The 13,912-nt window shown below is 40.5% G+C and overlaps 1 protein-coding gene across 1 annotated transcript in view; it reads right to left on the bottom strand.

The window, feature by feature from the left end:
• The window catches only part of LOC139748906 (death-associated protein kinase 1-like), a 1,274,027-nt gene that overhangs the window by 550,258 nt on the left and 709,857 nt on the right, over nt 1–13,912 (bottom strand). Inside the window, exon 16 of the mRNA XM_071662270.1 lies at nt 5,788–5,900. Coding sequence (XP_071518371.1) covers nt 5,788–5,900 — 113 coding nt within the window. The remainder of the gene's footprint in view (nt 1–5,787; nt 5,901–13,912) is intronic.

Raw genomic sequence — 13,912 nt, 5'->3', positions numbered from 1 at the left:
ACAATACTTTCAAACATACCAATCTTTGCCCTCCCTTTCAACACAGTCTTCAGTGCTCTCAGAATCTTTGTCCCTCCACTCACCCTATGACTAACTGCGACTTTCATGGTTCTATTTGCTGCTACGTTCTCTCCCAGGTATATAAAATGATTCATTTCCTCCAAGTTTCCTTCATTCAACTGACTCTATCCAACTAACCTGTCCCTGTACCCTGCTAAACATAATAATCTTGCTTTTATTGACACTTACACTCAATTTTCCCTTTTAACACACTCTTCGAAACTCAGTCACAAACTTCTGCAGTTTCTCACTTGAATCTGCCACCAGAGCTGTTTCATCAGCAAACAACTGACTTTCTAGGCCCCTACTCATTCCCTATAGACTGCATACTCACCTCATTCTCCATGACTCCTGCTTATATCTCCTTCACAACCCCATCCACAAACAAAGTGAACAGCCATGGTAATATCACACACTCCTGCCATTGACCAACCTTCCCTTGAAACCACCCACTCTCTTCTCTTGCTATTCTTAAAAATGCTTTACACACTTGATAAAAACTTCTCACTGCTTCTAGCAGCTAATCCTCCTACACTATACATTCTTAAGACCTTCCACAAAGAATCCCTATCAATGCTATCATAATCTTTCTCCAGATCTCTAAATGACATATACAAATCCTTTTATTTCTCTAAATGTTTTTCACACATTCTTTATAGCAAACACCTGATCTACATATCCTCTACCACTTCTGAAACCACATTACTCCTCCCCAGTCTCAAGTTCTGCAAATGCCTTCACCTTTCAATCACTACTTTCTCCAATAACTTACCAATACATTCAATAAACTTATACCTCAATATTTTGAACACTCATTGTGGCACAATATGTGCACAATATGTGCATTCCACCAATCCTCAAGCAACTCAACATGATACAAAAATATACTGCAAATGTTAACTAACCAATCAATAACACAGTCATTCCGTTTTTTAAGAAATTTTACTGCAATACCATCGACTACAGCCACCTTGCTATATTCCATATCACACAAGACTTTTGCCACCTCTTCTCTCTTCACCAAACCAATCTCCATGACTCTCTTGCCTCATATAGCAACTCCACCTATACATCCTATACCTGCCAACCTATCATCAAACACATTCAACTATCCTTCAAAATACTCACTCCATCTCCTCCTCACTTCATCACTACCTGCTACCACTTCCCTATTTGTGCCCTTCATTGACGTTCCATGTGTTCTCTTGTTTTTCACACACTATAAACCTCCTTCCAAAACATTTATTCTCTCTTTAGTTCACTGATACATGCTCACCCTAACTCTCATTTGCCCTCTTTTTCAACCCCTGCACCTTCTTCCTCTTGACCTCCAGCCACTTTCTCTTACACATCTGTAATTCATATGCACTCTTTTCTTGTAAGCACTGCCCATATAACTCTACTCTCTCCTCCACAAGCAACTTTGCATCATCACCCCACCACTTACTACCTATCCCAAGCAGTCTATCTCCCATCATACATATGCCACACACGTCTCTCACACATGCCAGCACTGCTTCTCTAAATACCTCCCATTGCTCAACCACTTCCTAGCTTTGTTTACTCTTACCTTTCACCAATCTAAACTCAATCTCTCCTCATATCTCTTTACATAAGTCTCTTTTCCAAGTTCATTTACTTACCCATACCCATTCCTCTTTTCCAAAAACCTATTAAACTCTTCACCCTTGCCTCCACAAAGTAATGATCAGACATCCCACCAACTGCCCCTCTCAGCAAATTCACATCCAAGTCTCTCTACTGTATGCCTATCAATTATCATGTAATAGTTATGCCTGCTGACCACCTTTCCAACAAACATACACATGCTTGTGTATATCCCTCATTTCAAACCAAGTATTTCAAAACACCAGCCCTTCTTCTGCACCCTACTCCACAAGCTGTTCACCATTTCCATTCATATTACTGAACACCCTATACTTCCCTATAGTTATCCCTTCAGCTGCCACATTGCTCAACTTCACATTTAAATCACCCATCACTTATATCTTGTATCCAGGATCAAAGCTGCTGACACGCTCACTTAGATGCTTCAAAATCTCTTGGCTCTCATGATTTTTCTTCTCATAGCCAGGTGCATATGCAGTAACAATCACCCATCTCCTAAAATCCACTTCCATTTTCACCCACATCAGTATGGAGATCACTACCTAACATTCTTTCACACACTACCACATCTCCTGCTTCAGCAGTAGTGCTACTTCTTCCCCATTTCTTGCCCTCATACCAATCCTGACTTTACTCCTATGACATTTCCAAAACCATTCTTCCCTTTTACCCTTGAGTTTTGTTTCAGTCAGAGCCAGAAAATCTAGGTCTCTTTCCTGAAACATATTACCTATCCTGCTTTTCTTTTCATCTTGATTACATCAACACACATTCACTTGATTTTACTTTTTCTTAGCATCCTGTGCTTCCTCTGATCCTTTTCCTACTTCCTCCTCCACTACATAATCAAGATCAAGTATTACATGATAATTTTTCCCTAAAGGTGCTTCATAGTTAATGTGCTCTATTTCCATGCTAATTCGTATTAAGACAAAGTCTAGCAATGGTGGTGTATCTTCCTTCCTAAATCATATCCATCATGACATGATGACATAGGAAGTTCAGCATCTATGTGGTAAACAAAACTATTCATACTGAAATGGTTTAGGCTCCAGCCAAATTAGGCACACAAAGTAACATCCTCTCTATTTTCAGTATCATCCTCATGCAAAATTACAGTCCAACACTTCACTTGCAAATTCATCAAAATATTCACAGTCAAGCTCCTGCACCCATGGGTATAGCCAAAGGGAAAGGCTAGGGGCCCATGTCAACAGTCAAGCTGCTGTTGATGACACTCAGCACAACTGCCTTCATGCAATGAAAAACTATTTCTCTATTTACTGAGTTGCAATACTCTTTAATGTGTTTTTTAAAAGAATTTATTTCCTTTCATGATTTATTTTCCTTAATTCTTTTTTTAACAATTATCAAAGAGTGTCCAAAAAATATGATTAAATAATACACTAGAGATGGAAGAGTGGAGTGAAAAGTTTTTTGAGCGATCAGGGCCTGAACATGCAGGAGGGTGAAAGGCATGCACATGATAGAGTGAATCTATATCAATGAGGCGTACTGGGGTAGATGTGCTGTCAATGGATTGAACTAGGGTATGAAGTGTCGGGTAAACCATGGAAAGGTCTGTCGGGCCTGATTGTGGATAGGGAGCAGTGGTTTTGGTGCATTACACATGACAGCAAGAGAACTGATGTGAGCGGATGTGGCCTTTCTTCATTTCTTCCTAGCGCTCCTTTGTTAATCCAGGAAACGCGATCTAGTATGAACAAAAATAAATGGTACTGCATCTCACCGCAATGATGAGTTCAATCATTCGACAATGGATCTCGGTATCAGTTGTGACTCAATTCTCAGTAAATCATTACTTGGCACAAAGAAAGTTAGCAAAATGCTATGTGGGGTCAATTCTACTTCAGCATATAGACTAAACTTTGCAGTTTCCAAGTCTCTCAATATGATGTATGCATTATGTTTACATGAGAAAGATAGAAAACAGGAGGTCTGATTGGCCCATGACTGGGTTGTCTGGTAAGAAAAGAAAGGGGATTTTAACTTGACAAGAAAATGTAATTCCGCTCAGCAGTTTCTTAAGCTATCACCAACTCCCTGCTGCTGCTTGCCTTCTAGTGTCTCCAATACTGCAGTTGCTTATACATTTTATTTCTGGCGTTTTTCTCAGAGTATACCTAAACTTATGAAATATCCGTCTAAATGACTTTTGAAGGTATTCATTGGTATTCATAGTCTTAGCATTCACTACATCTGACAGTATTTTATTCCAGCGCTCAACACAACTACTGGAAAAGAAGCTTTTCCCCATGTCCATACTACATCTTTTAGCTTTGAGTTTTATTCCATTTGTCCTGGTAACCGTATTTTCTTGTACTTTGAAAAGATCTTTTTGATTTACTTTGTTGAACTCGTTCAGAATTTTGGACACTGGATTAAGTCACAGCAAAGTCTAGGTTTTTTAAGGGAGAAGAGACCTAATCATTTTAGCCTCTCTTCCTATGCAAGATTTCTAAGGGATGGGATCAATTATGTTGTGTGTCTTTGTACTTGCTCTAATTTTTCCTCATCTTTTTTATAGTTCGGGGACCAAAACTGGACTGCATAATCAATATGTGGTCTTACTAGAGAATTATAAAGTGTGAGAATCGTTTCTGGCATCTTGTAATCTATGTATCTGGCTATGAAACCTAACATTTGGTTACATTTTTTACTTGCTGCTTGACACAGTCTATTGTGTTTCAGGTTGTTGCTAATGACATGTACGGCAGTACTTACTGTCTTCTAGAATCTACTCATATTCTCCTCACTGCAGCTGGCTTATATGTAGTCAATAAATCATAAACACCTGCACCTGCAGCAAAATTGATAAATAAGATTTTACCACATTCATCTTCATTAACGTCTGTCTATATCTGTAACGTCTGTTCCTACCTGGAGCTCCATCAAGGGGGCAGACATGGCAATAGAGTTTTCATAACAAGTGAATTCCAGTGCTGCTTCTCAGCCTTCAGTATCTCATCCCTAACAGGCCACTGGCAGAAGGCAACTCTAGCACAGTGTTTGCAGTGGCTCCTACCTAATGTTACCACTAACTACTTCTACTTAAAGCTCCTTCCTAAATGTTCCAACCTACTACTTCTATCCATTACTCTGATTATTTTGCTAAAATGCAAGGCTAGCCGATAGGGCTCACTGCTGGAAAATCTAGTTATGAAGAATGAGCTGTGTGAGTCAAGAGTGGTCAAGTGTTATGTATGTTTGTGGACAGAATGTCAGAAAGAAGAGACAACTAACTGGGTCAGAGGTGTGTGACTTGACAACAACTAAAGTGCTGACTCACTATAGAAAAGACAACTAACTGGGTCAGAGGTGTGTGACTTGACAACAACTAAAGTGCTGACTCACTATACAGATGTTACTAACCTTCCCGAAACAAGATGAGTAGTATCAGTAACATACCTTCCTGGTCAAAGCTTGCCTACTAACTACTACCTACATGATGCTATCACACATTATACAATTACATGTTTAATCCCTCTATTGGTCAATGTCTATCAAATTCATTCAGATGAAAATCAACATGATGATGAAGCCAAGTCAGATTTTGAGGGTGGGATGGAGGAGACAACAATGAGAGTGAAATGAACAATATAGTACCTGAAGATCCTGGCCATATAACTATGCATAACCACAGTCTTCATCAAACATTTGGAAACTCTCTGGTTAAAAATGGTAACTTCATCATTTTCAGGCAGATGAGAGTAATTTCTTACCCTTTTCAATATTACAATATCCAATTCAAGAAATATTCAGTTCAATGCCATCAAAATAGTTGGTTGTAATATTTACTAATTTGTCAAAAAAAATGCTCCAAACTAAGAGGGGAAAGATTAAGTCATATGTATGCCACAGTGAGGTGGATCAGACCACTCAAACACATCCTTTACTCATCTAGATCTCTTTCATGAAATCCTCCCTTTATCTCTTTAATAAGTGAGTATTCTGTAAGTGGACACAACTGAGATGAGTTAGCAAATATCACAGTAATATTTCTATCTAAAAGCCTTTTCCAAACAATGTTTAATGTAACAAATATAAAGTACATGAGCTGCAAAATAAAAACACTACCTGTTGCACATCGATGCCTTTAGTGTAATTTTCACAGGGCTCAAATGTAAGAGAGTTCTGGCGGGAGCTTATGGGAGATTCCATCTCAAAATGCCCCTTCATGGCAGATGGACCTAGTGAAATAAGAGAAATATCAAATGTCAGTGACATAATAAAGAATAAAGCTTCCAGTTACCACAAAAAACTTTATCTGTGGATACTTAAATGAACTGTGCCTAATAAATGGATCTAGGCTAAAAAACAGTAGGCACATATTTTGAAACAAGATCATTCACTATCCAAGTTTCCAATTAACAGCAACTCCTCCAAAAGAGTTGCTGACCTACTTTATCCCAGAAAAAGAAAAAAATCAATATTTTGTCATTAATGCTATCTCTAAATTTCCTATATCTCTAAATACCTCATGGATGTCTCTCATTGTAACCATAGAGGGGAGACATATGCAGAATATTCAACATGTATTTTGACTGAAGATTATTTCAACACCTTTAGCCCTTAACACTTGAACTGCTTCCTTCTTCATTTGATGAAATCAAAGGCCTGCTCCCATTGTCACATGACAGATTAAAACTTCCTGCCTCTGGTTAAAATCCCAGCTATCTATATACTTCCACCAATTATCCAATGATATCACTAATAATATATCACTAGAACTGAAAAAATAACAGTGCATGACAGTCAACCATATAATATCAGAGTGTGCAGTCATAAACCAACTGTAACTTATCAATATCCTCAATCTATCCAACCAGCCCACTAGAGTTCCAACTAATGGTCACCAACAACTGACATCATCAGACATCACATTCTGCTTACCAGTGTTACACACATAGACTGGAGCATCCTACACATATTATTCTTAGATTACTTTCCCATCCTTATAACACTCAACCTAGGAGACCCAATCATCACCATTACCAAAACAAATCACACAAACTACAGGAAACAACACTGGCAAGCCTTCATTTGGTATATCGAAACACAACTCCAAACCTTCAATGAAGATGATTTCTTATTACTAGATCATACATCCTCAAACTACATCAACATGTATAACCAATCCAGCAAAATGTATATACCACAAGAGCACAGAACAAATACAATGAAAATTTCTCCACATGAATTATAAACCTCATAAAACAGAGAAATAAAAGAACAAATCTAAACTTACCACAATTACTAACCTAATCAATAAAAGAAAAATTTATCTCTAGAAATTTTTCTTTAACACAGTAAATAACATGACTCACAGCAACCATCTCTAGTGAACGTTAAAGAAAATGCACTCTTATCACACCAATCCAGCACCCACTCATGAAGCACTCCTTGTCCATTCCAGAGAAATCCCTTCTCTCTAAGAACACAAACATAGGCATGAAACACTACTCAAAAATTAGCAACAACAATCTCACTCCTGAAGATGAAAGTTATGAGAAACCTACGCAAAATCCATCTGCTCACCCACCTTTCATTCCCACTGTTACAAGCAATACAATTAAAACCATACTGAGCTCTCCTGCTACAGGCCCTGACAACATATCAAACTTTCACATAAAACACAATGGCCCACTTGCAATCCAGTCATTCACATATATCTCCTAGAACTCCGGGCAACACAACAAATTCCCTAATGTCTGGAAACTTATCAACATAACACTAATCCTGAATACCAATCCTAAATCCCTTTGATCACCAAACTCCCCTTCTTCTAACCACCCTACATCACTTTTTCTTTATTGCCCAAACTCTGTGAAACAATTATCCATAACAGGACCACACAAAATATTCCCCTTCACACTGCTCAGCTTCAGACTCAAATACTCTCTCACCACACTATGACCCGAGCTATGGGAACACATCCTAGATGGATTCAACTAATCAAAATCACAACCACAACTACTCTTCCTCATAGTGGGAGAAAATTCGACGAGTTACTTTTACAGAATACCTTGGGACAACTTGTAAAATTCTCTCTGTTAAAATCAAAAGACACAAATGTTGTCCCTCAACCCTAGTGAACCACATAACCCTGCTATTATTAACATTTACTATCAACTTTCTTCTTTCGAACACATTACCAAACTCAGTCACCATCTTCTACAGTTTCTCACCCGAATCAGCCACCAGCACTGTATCAACAGCGAACAACAAATGACTCACTTCCCAAGCCCTCTCATCCACAACAGACTGCATACTTGTCCCACTCTCCAAAACTCTTGCATCCACTCCCTAACAACCCCATCCATAAACAAATTAAACAACCATTGAGACATCAAGCACCCCTGCCGGAAAACAAAATTCACTGAGAACCAATCACCTTCCTCTCATCCTAGTCGTACAAAAGCCTTACATCCTTAGTAAAAACTTTTCACTGCTTCTAAGAACTTACCTCCCACACCATATACTCTAAAAACCTTCCACGAAGCATCTCTATGAAACCAAACAGATGCCTTCTCCACATTCACAAATGCTACATATATATATATATATATATATATATATATATATATCTATTTCTATTTTGCTTTGTCGCTGTCTCCCGCGTTTGCGAGGTAGTGCAAGGAAACAGACGAAAGAAATGGCCCAACCCACCCCCATACACATGTATATACACACACGTCCACACACGCAAATATACATACCTATACATCTCAATGTACACATATATATACACACACAGACACATACATATATACCCATGCACACAATTCACACTGTCTGCCTTTATTCATTTCCATCGCCACCTCGCCACACATGGAATACCATTCCCCTCCCCCCTCATGTGTGCGGGGTAGCGCTAGGAAAAGACAACAAAGGCCTCATTCGTTCACACTCAGTCTCTAGCTGTCATGCAATAATGCCCGAAACCACAGCTCCCTTTCCACATCCAGGCCCCACACAGCTTTCCATGGTTTACCCCAGACGCGTCACATGCCCTGATTCAATCCACTGACAGCACGTCAACCCCGGTATACCACATCGATCCAATTCACTCTATTCCTTGCCCGCCTTTCACCCTCCTGCATGTTCAGGCCCCGATCACTCAAAATCTTTTTCACTCCATCTTTCCACCTCCAATTTGGTCTCCCACTTCTCCTCGTTCCCTCCACCTCCGACACATATATCCTCTTGGTCAATCTTTCCTCACTCATTCTCTCCATGTGCCCAAACCATTTCAAAACACCCTCTTCTGCTCTCTCAACCACGCTCTTTTTATTTCCACACATCTCTCTTACCCTTACATTACTTACTCGATCAAACCACCTCACACCACACATTGTCCTCAAACATCTCATTTCCAGCACATCCACCCTCCTGCGCACAACTCTATCCATAGCCCATGCCTCGCAACCATACAACATTGTTGGAACCACTATTCCTTCAAACATACCCATTTTTGCTTTCCGAGATAATGTTCTCGACTTTCACACATTCTTCAAGGCTCCCAGGATTTTCGCCCCCTCCCCCAACCTATGATTCACTTCTGCTTCCATGGTTCCATCCGCTGCCAGATCCACTCCCAGATATCTAAAACACTTTACTTCCTCCAGTTTTTCTCCATTCAAACTTACCTCCCAAGTGACTTGACCCTCAACCCTACTGTACCTAATAGGGTAGAGATAGAAAGCAAAAAGGTGTTTTTCACAAATGTACTGGAAAAGTTGAGGTCTAGATAAACTTTTGGTCTGTCAAGGCTTTATTATGGCGGGTGACAAACTACCTACCCTCATGTATCCAAGATATGGCTGTATTTTATGTAATGAAGTCAATTGAGAAACATCATAAGCCAATATTCCAGTTTCATGATAAGAGAAATGGACCAGGCAGTATGATACAGTGGTTAAACTGATGAAAACTACTATTGATTTTTTTTTCTTTTTTTTTTTTTTTTATACTTTGTCGCTGTCTCCCGCGTTTGCGAGGTAGCGCAAGGAAACAGACAAAAGAAATGGCCCAACCCCCCCCCCCATACACATGTACATACACACGTCCACACACGCAAATATACATACCTACACAGCTTTCCATGGTTTACCCCAGACGCTTCACATGCCTTGATTCAATCCACTGACAGCACGTCAACCCCTGTATACCACATCGCTCCAATTCACTCTATTCCTTGCCCTCCTTTCACCCTCCTGCATGTTCAGGCCCCGATCACACAAAATCTTTTTCACTCCATCTTTCCACCTCCAATTTGGTCTCCCTCTTCTCCTCGTTCCCTCCACCTCTGACACATATATCCTCTTGGTCAATCTTTCCTCACTCATTCTCTCCATGTGCCCAAACCATTTCAAAACACCCTCTTCTGCTCTCTCAACAACGCTCTTTTTATTTCCACACATCTCTCTTACCCTTACGTTACTTACTCGATCACACCACACATTTTCCTCAAACATCTCATTTCCAGCACATCCATCCTCCTGCGCACATCTCTATCCATAGCCCACGCCTCGCAACCATACAACATTGTTGGAACCACTATTCCTTCAAACATACCCATTTTTGCTTTCCGAGATAATGTTCTCGACTTCCACACATTTTTCAAGGCTCCCAAAATTTTCGCCCCCTCCCCCACCCTATGATCCACTTCCGCTTCCATGGTTCCATCCGCTGACAGATCCACTCCCAGATATCTAAAACACTTCACTTCCTCCAGTTTTTCTCCATTCAAACTCACCTCCCAATTGACTTGACCCTCACCCCTACTGTACCTAATAACCTTCCTCTTATTCACATTTACTCTTAACTTTCTTCTTCCACACACTTTACCAAACTCAGTCACCAGCTTCTGCAGTTTCTCACATGAATCAGCCACCAGCGCTGTATCATCAGCGAACAACAACTGACTCACTTCCCAAGCTCTCTCATCCCCAACAGACTTCATACTTGCCCCTCTTTCCAAAACTTTTGCATTCACCTCCCTAACAACCCCATCCATAAACAAATTAAACAACCATGGAGACATCACACACCCCTGCCGCAAACCTACATTCACTGAGAACCAATCACTTTCCTCTCTTCCTACACGTACACATGCCTTACATCCTCGATAAAAACTTTTCACTGCTTCTAACAACTTGCCTCCCACACCATATATTCTTAATACCTTCCACAGAGCATCTCTATCAACTCTATCATATACCTTCTCCAGATCCATAAATGTTTGTGTAAATAAATTATACATTTCCCTTTTCCATAGCCAGAGGTTGAACCATAATGTGACATTCATTTTTTTTTTAATTTCATTTCAAGATAGAAGTTTCAGTTTTCTAAATTATTTCTTACATTTTTTCATATGTATATATATATATATATATATATATATATATATATATATATATATATATATATATGTGTATATGTGTGTATGTGTGTATATGTGTGTATGTATGTATATATATATATATATATATCATCCCTGGGGATAGGGGTGAAAAAATACTTCCCACACATTCCTCACGTGTCGTAGAAGGCGACTAGAGGGGATGGGAGCGGGGGGGCCAGAAATCCTCCCCTCCTTGTATTTTTAACTTTCTAAAAAATGGAAGATGAAAGCCGGCAAGGCAGCAGGCTTGGATGGCATTGCAGTGGAATTTATTAAAAAAGGGGGTGACTGTATTATTGACTGGTTGGTAAGGTTATTTAATGTATGTATGACTCATGGTGAGGTGCCTGAGGATTGGCGGAATGCGTGCATAGTGCCATTGTACAAAGGCAAGGGGGATAAGAGTGAGTGCTCAAATTACAGAGGTATAAGTTTGTTGAGTATTCCTGGTAAATTATATGGGAGGGTATTGATTGAGAGGGTGAAGGCATGTACAGAGCATCAGATTGGGGAAGAGCAGTGTGGTTTCAGAAGTGGTAGAGGATGTGTGGATCAGGTGTTTGCTTTGAAGAATGTATGTGAGAAATACTTAGAAAAGCAAATGGATTTGTATGTAGCATTTATGGATCCGGAGAAGGTATATGATAGAGTTGATAGCGATGCTCTGTGGAAGGTATTAAGAATATATGGTGTGGGAGACAAGTTGTTAGAAGCAGTGAAAAGTGTTTATCGAGGATGTAAAGCATGTGTACGTGTAGGAAGAGAGGAAAGTGATTGGTTCTCAGTGAATGTAGGTTTGCGGCAGGGGTGTGTGATGTCTCCATGGTTGTTTAATTTGTTTATGGATGGGGTTGTTAGGGAGGTGAATGCAAGAGTTTTGGAAAGAGGGGCAAGTATGAAGTCTGTTGGGGATGAGAGAGCTTGGGAAGTGAGTCAGTTGTTGTTCGCTGATGATACAGCGCTGGTGGCTGATTCATGTGAGAAACTGCAGAAGCTGGTGACTGAGTTTGGTAAAGTGTGTGAAAGAAGAAAGTTAAGAGTAAATGTGAATAAGAGCAAGGTTATTAGGTACAGCAGGGTTGAGGGTCAAGTCAATTGGGAGGTGAGTTTGAATGGAGAAAAACTGGAGGAAGTGAAGTGTTTTAGATATCTGGGAGTGGATCTGGCAGCGGATGGAACCATGGAAGAGGAAGTGGATCATAGGGTGGGGGAGGGGGCGAAAATTCTGGGAGCCTTGAAGAATGTGTGGAAGTCGAGAACATTATCTCGGAAAGCAAAAATGGGTATGTTTGAAGGAATAGTGGTTCCAACAATGTTGTATGGTTGCGAGGCGTGGGCTATGGATAGAGTTGTACGCAGGAGGATGGATGTGCTGGAAATGAGATGTTTGAGGACAATGTGTGGTGTGAGGTGGTTTGATCGAGTAAGTAACGTAAGGGTAAGAGAGATGTGTGGAAATAAAAAGAGCGTGGTTGAGAGAGCAGAAGAGGGTGTTTTGAAATGGTTTGGGCACATGGAGAGAATGAGTGAGGAAAGATTGACCAAGAGGATATATGTGTCGGAGGTGGAGGGAACGAGGAGAAGAGGGAGACCAAATTGGAGGTGGAAAGATGGAGTGAAAAAGATTTTGTGTGATCGGGGCCTGAACATGCAGGAGGGTGAAAGGAGGGCAAGGAATAGAGTGAATTGGAGCGATGTGGTATACCGGGGTTGACGTGCTGTCAGTTGATTATATCGGGGCATGTGAAGCGTCTGGGGTAAACCATGGAAAGCTGTGTAGGTATGTATATTTTGCGTGTGTGGACGTATGTATATACATGTGTATGGGGGTGGGTTGGGCCATTTCTTTCGTCTGTTTCCTTGCGCTACCTCGCAAACGCGGGAGACAGCGACAAAGCAAAAATAATATATATATATATATATATATATATATATATTATTATTTTTTATTTTATTATACTTTGTCGCTGTCTCCCGCGTTTGCGAGGTAGCACAAGGAAACAGACGAAATAAATGGCCCAACCCACCCCCATACACAATGTATATACATACACGTCCACACATGCAAATATACATACCTATACATCTCAATGTACACATATATATACACACACAAACACATACATATATACTCATGCACACAGTTCACATTGTCTGCCTTTATTCATTCCCATCGCCACCTCGCCACACATGGAATACCATCCCCCTCCCCCCTCGTGTGCGAGGTAGCACTAGGAAAAGACAACAAAGGCCCCATTCGTTTACACTCAGTCTCTAGCTGTCTTGCAATAATGCCCGAAACCAAAGCTCCTTTTCCACATCCAGGCCCCACACAACTTTCCATGGTTTACCCCAGACGCTTCACATGCCCTGATTCAATCCACTGACAGCACGTCAACCCCGGTATACCACATCGATCCAGATCACTCTATTCCTTGCCCTCCTTTCACCCTCCTGCATGTTCAGGCCCCGATCACTCAAAATCTTTTTCACTCCATCTTTCCACCTCCAATTTGGTCTCCCACTTCTCCTCGTTCCCTCCACCTCCGACACATATATCCTCTTGGTCAATCTTTCCTCAGTCATTCCCTCCATGTGCCCAAACCATTTCAAAACACCCTCTTCTGCTCTCTCAACCACGCTCATTTTATTTCCACACATCTCTCTTACCTTTACATTACTTACTCGATCAAACCATTTCAAAACACCCTCTTCTGCTCTCTCAACCACGCTCTTTTTATTTCCCCACATCTCTCTTACCCTTACATTACTTACTCGATCAAACCACCTCACACC

Source organism: Panulirus ornatus, chromosome 6, assembly GCF_036320965.1.
Source record: "Panulirus ornatus isolate Po-2019 chromosome 6, ASM3632096v1, whole genome shotgun sequence".
Lineage (NCBI taxonomy): Eukaryota > Metazoa > Arthropoda > Malacostraca > Decapoda > Palinuridae > Panulirus > Panulirus ornatus.
Note: the sequence above shows the minus strand (reverse complement) of the source record. Positions and strands in the feature narration are given on the sequence as shown.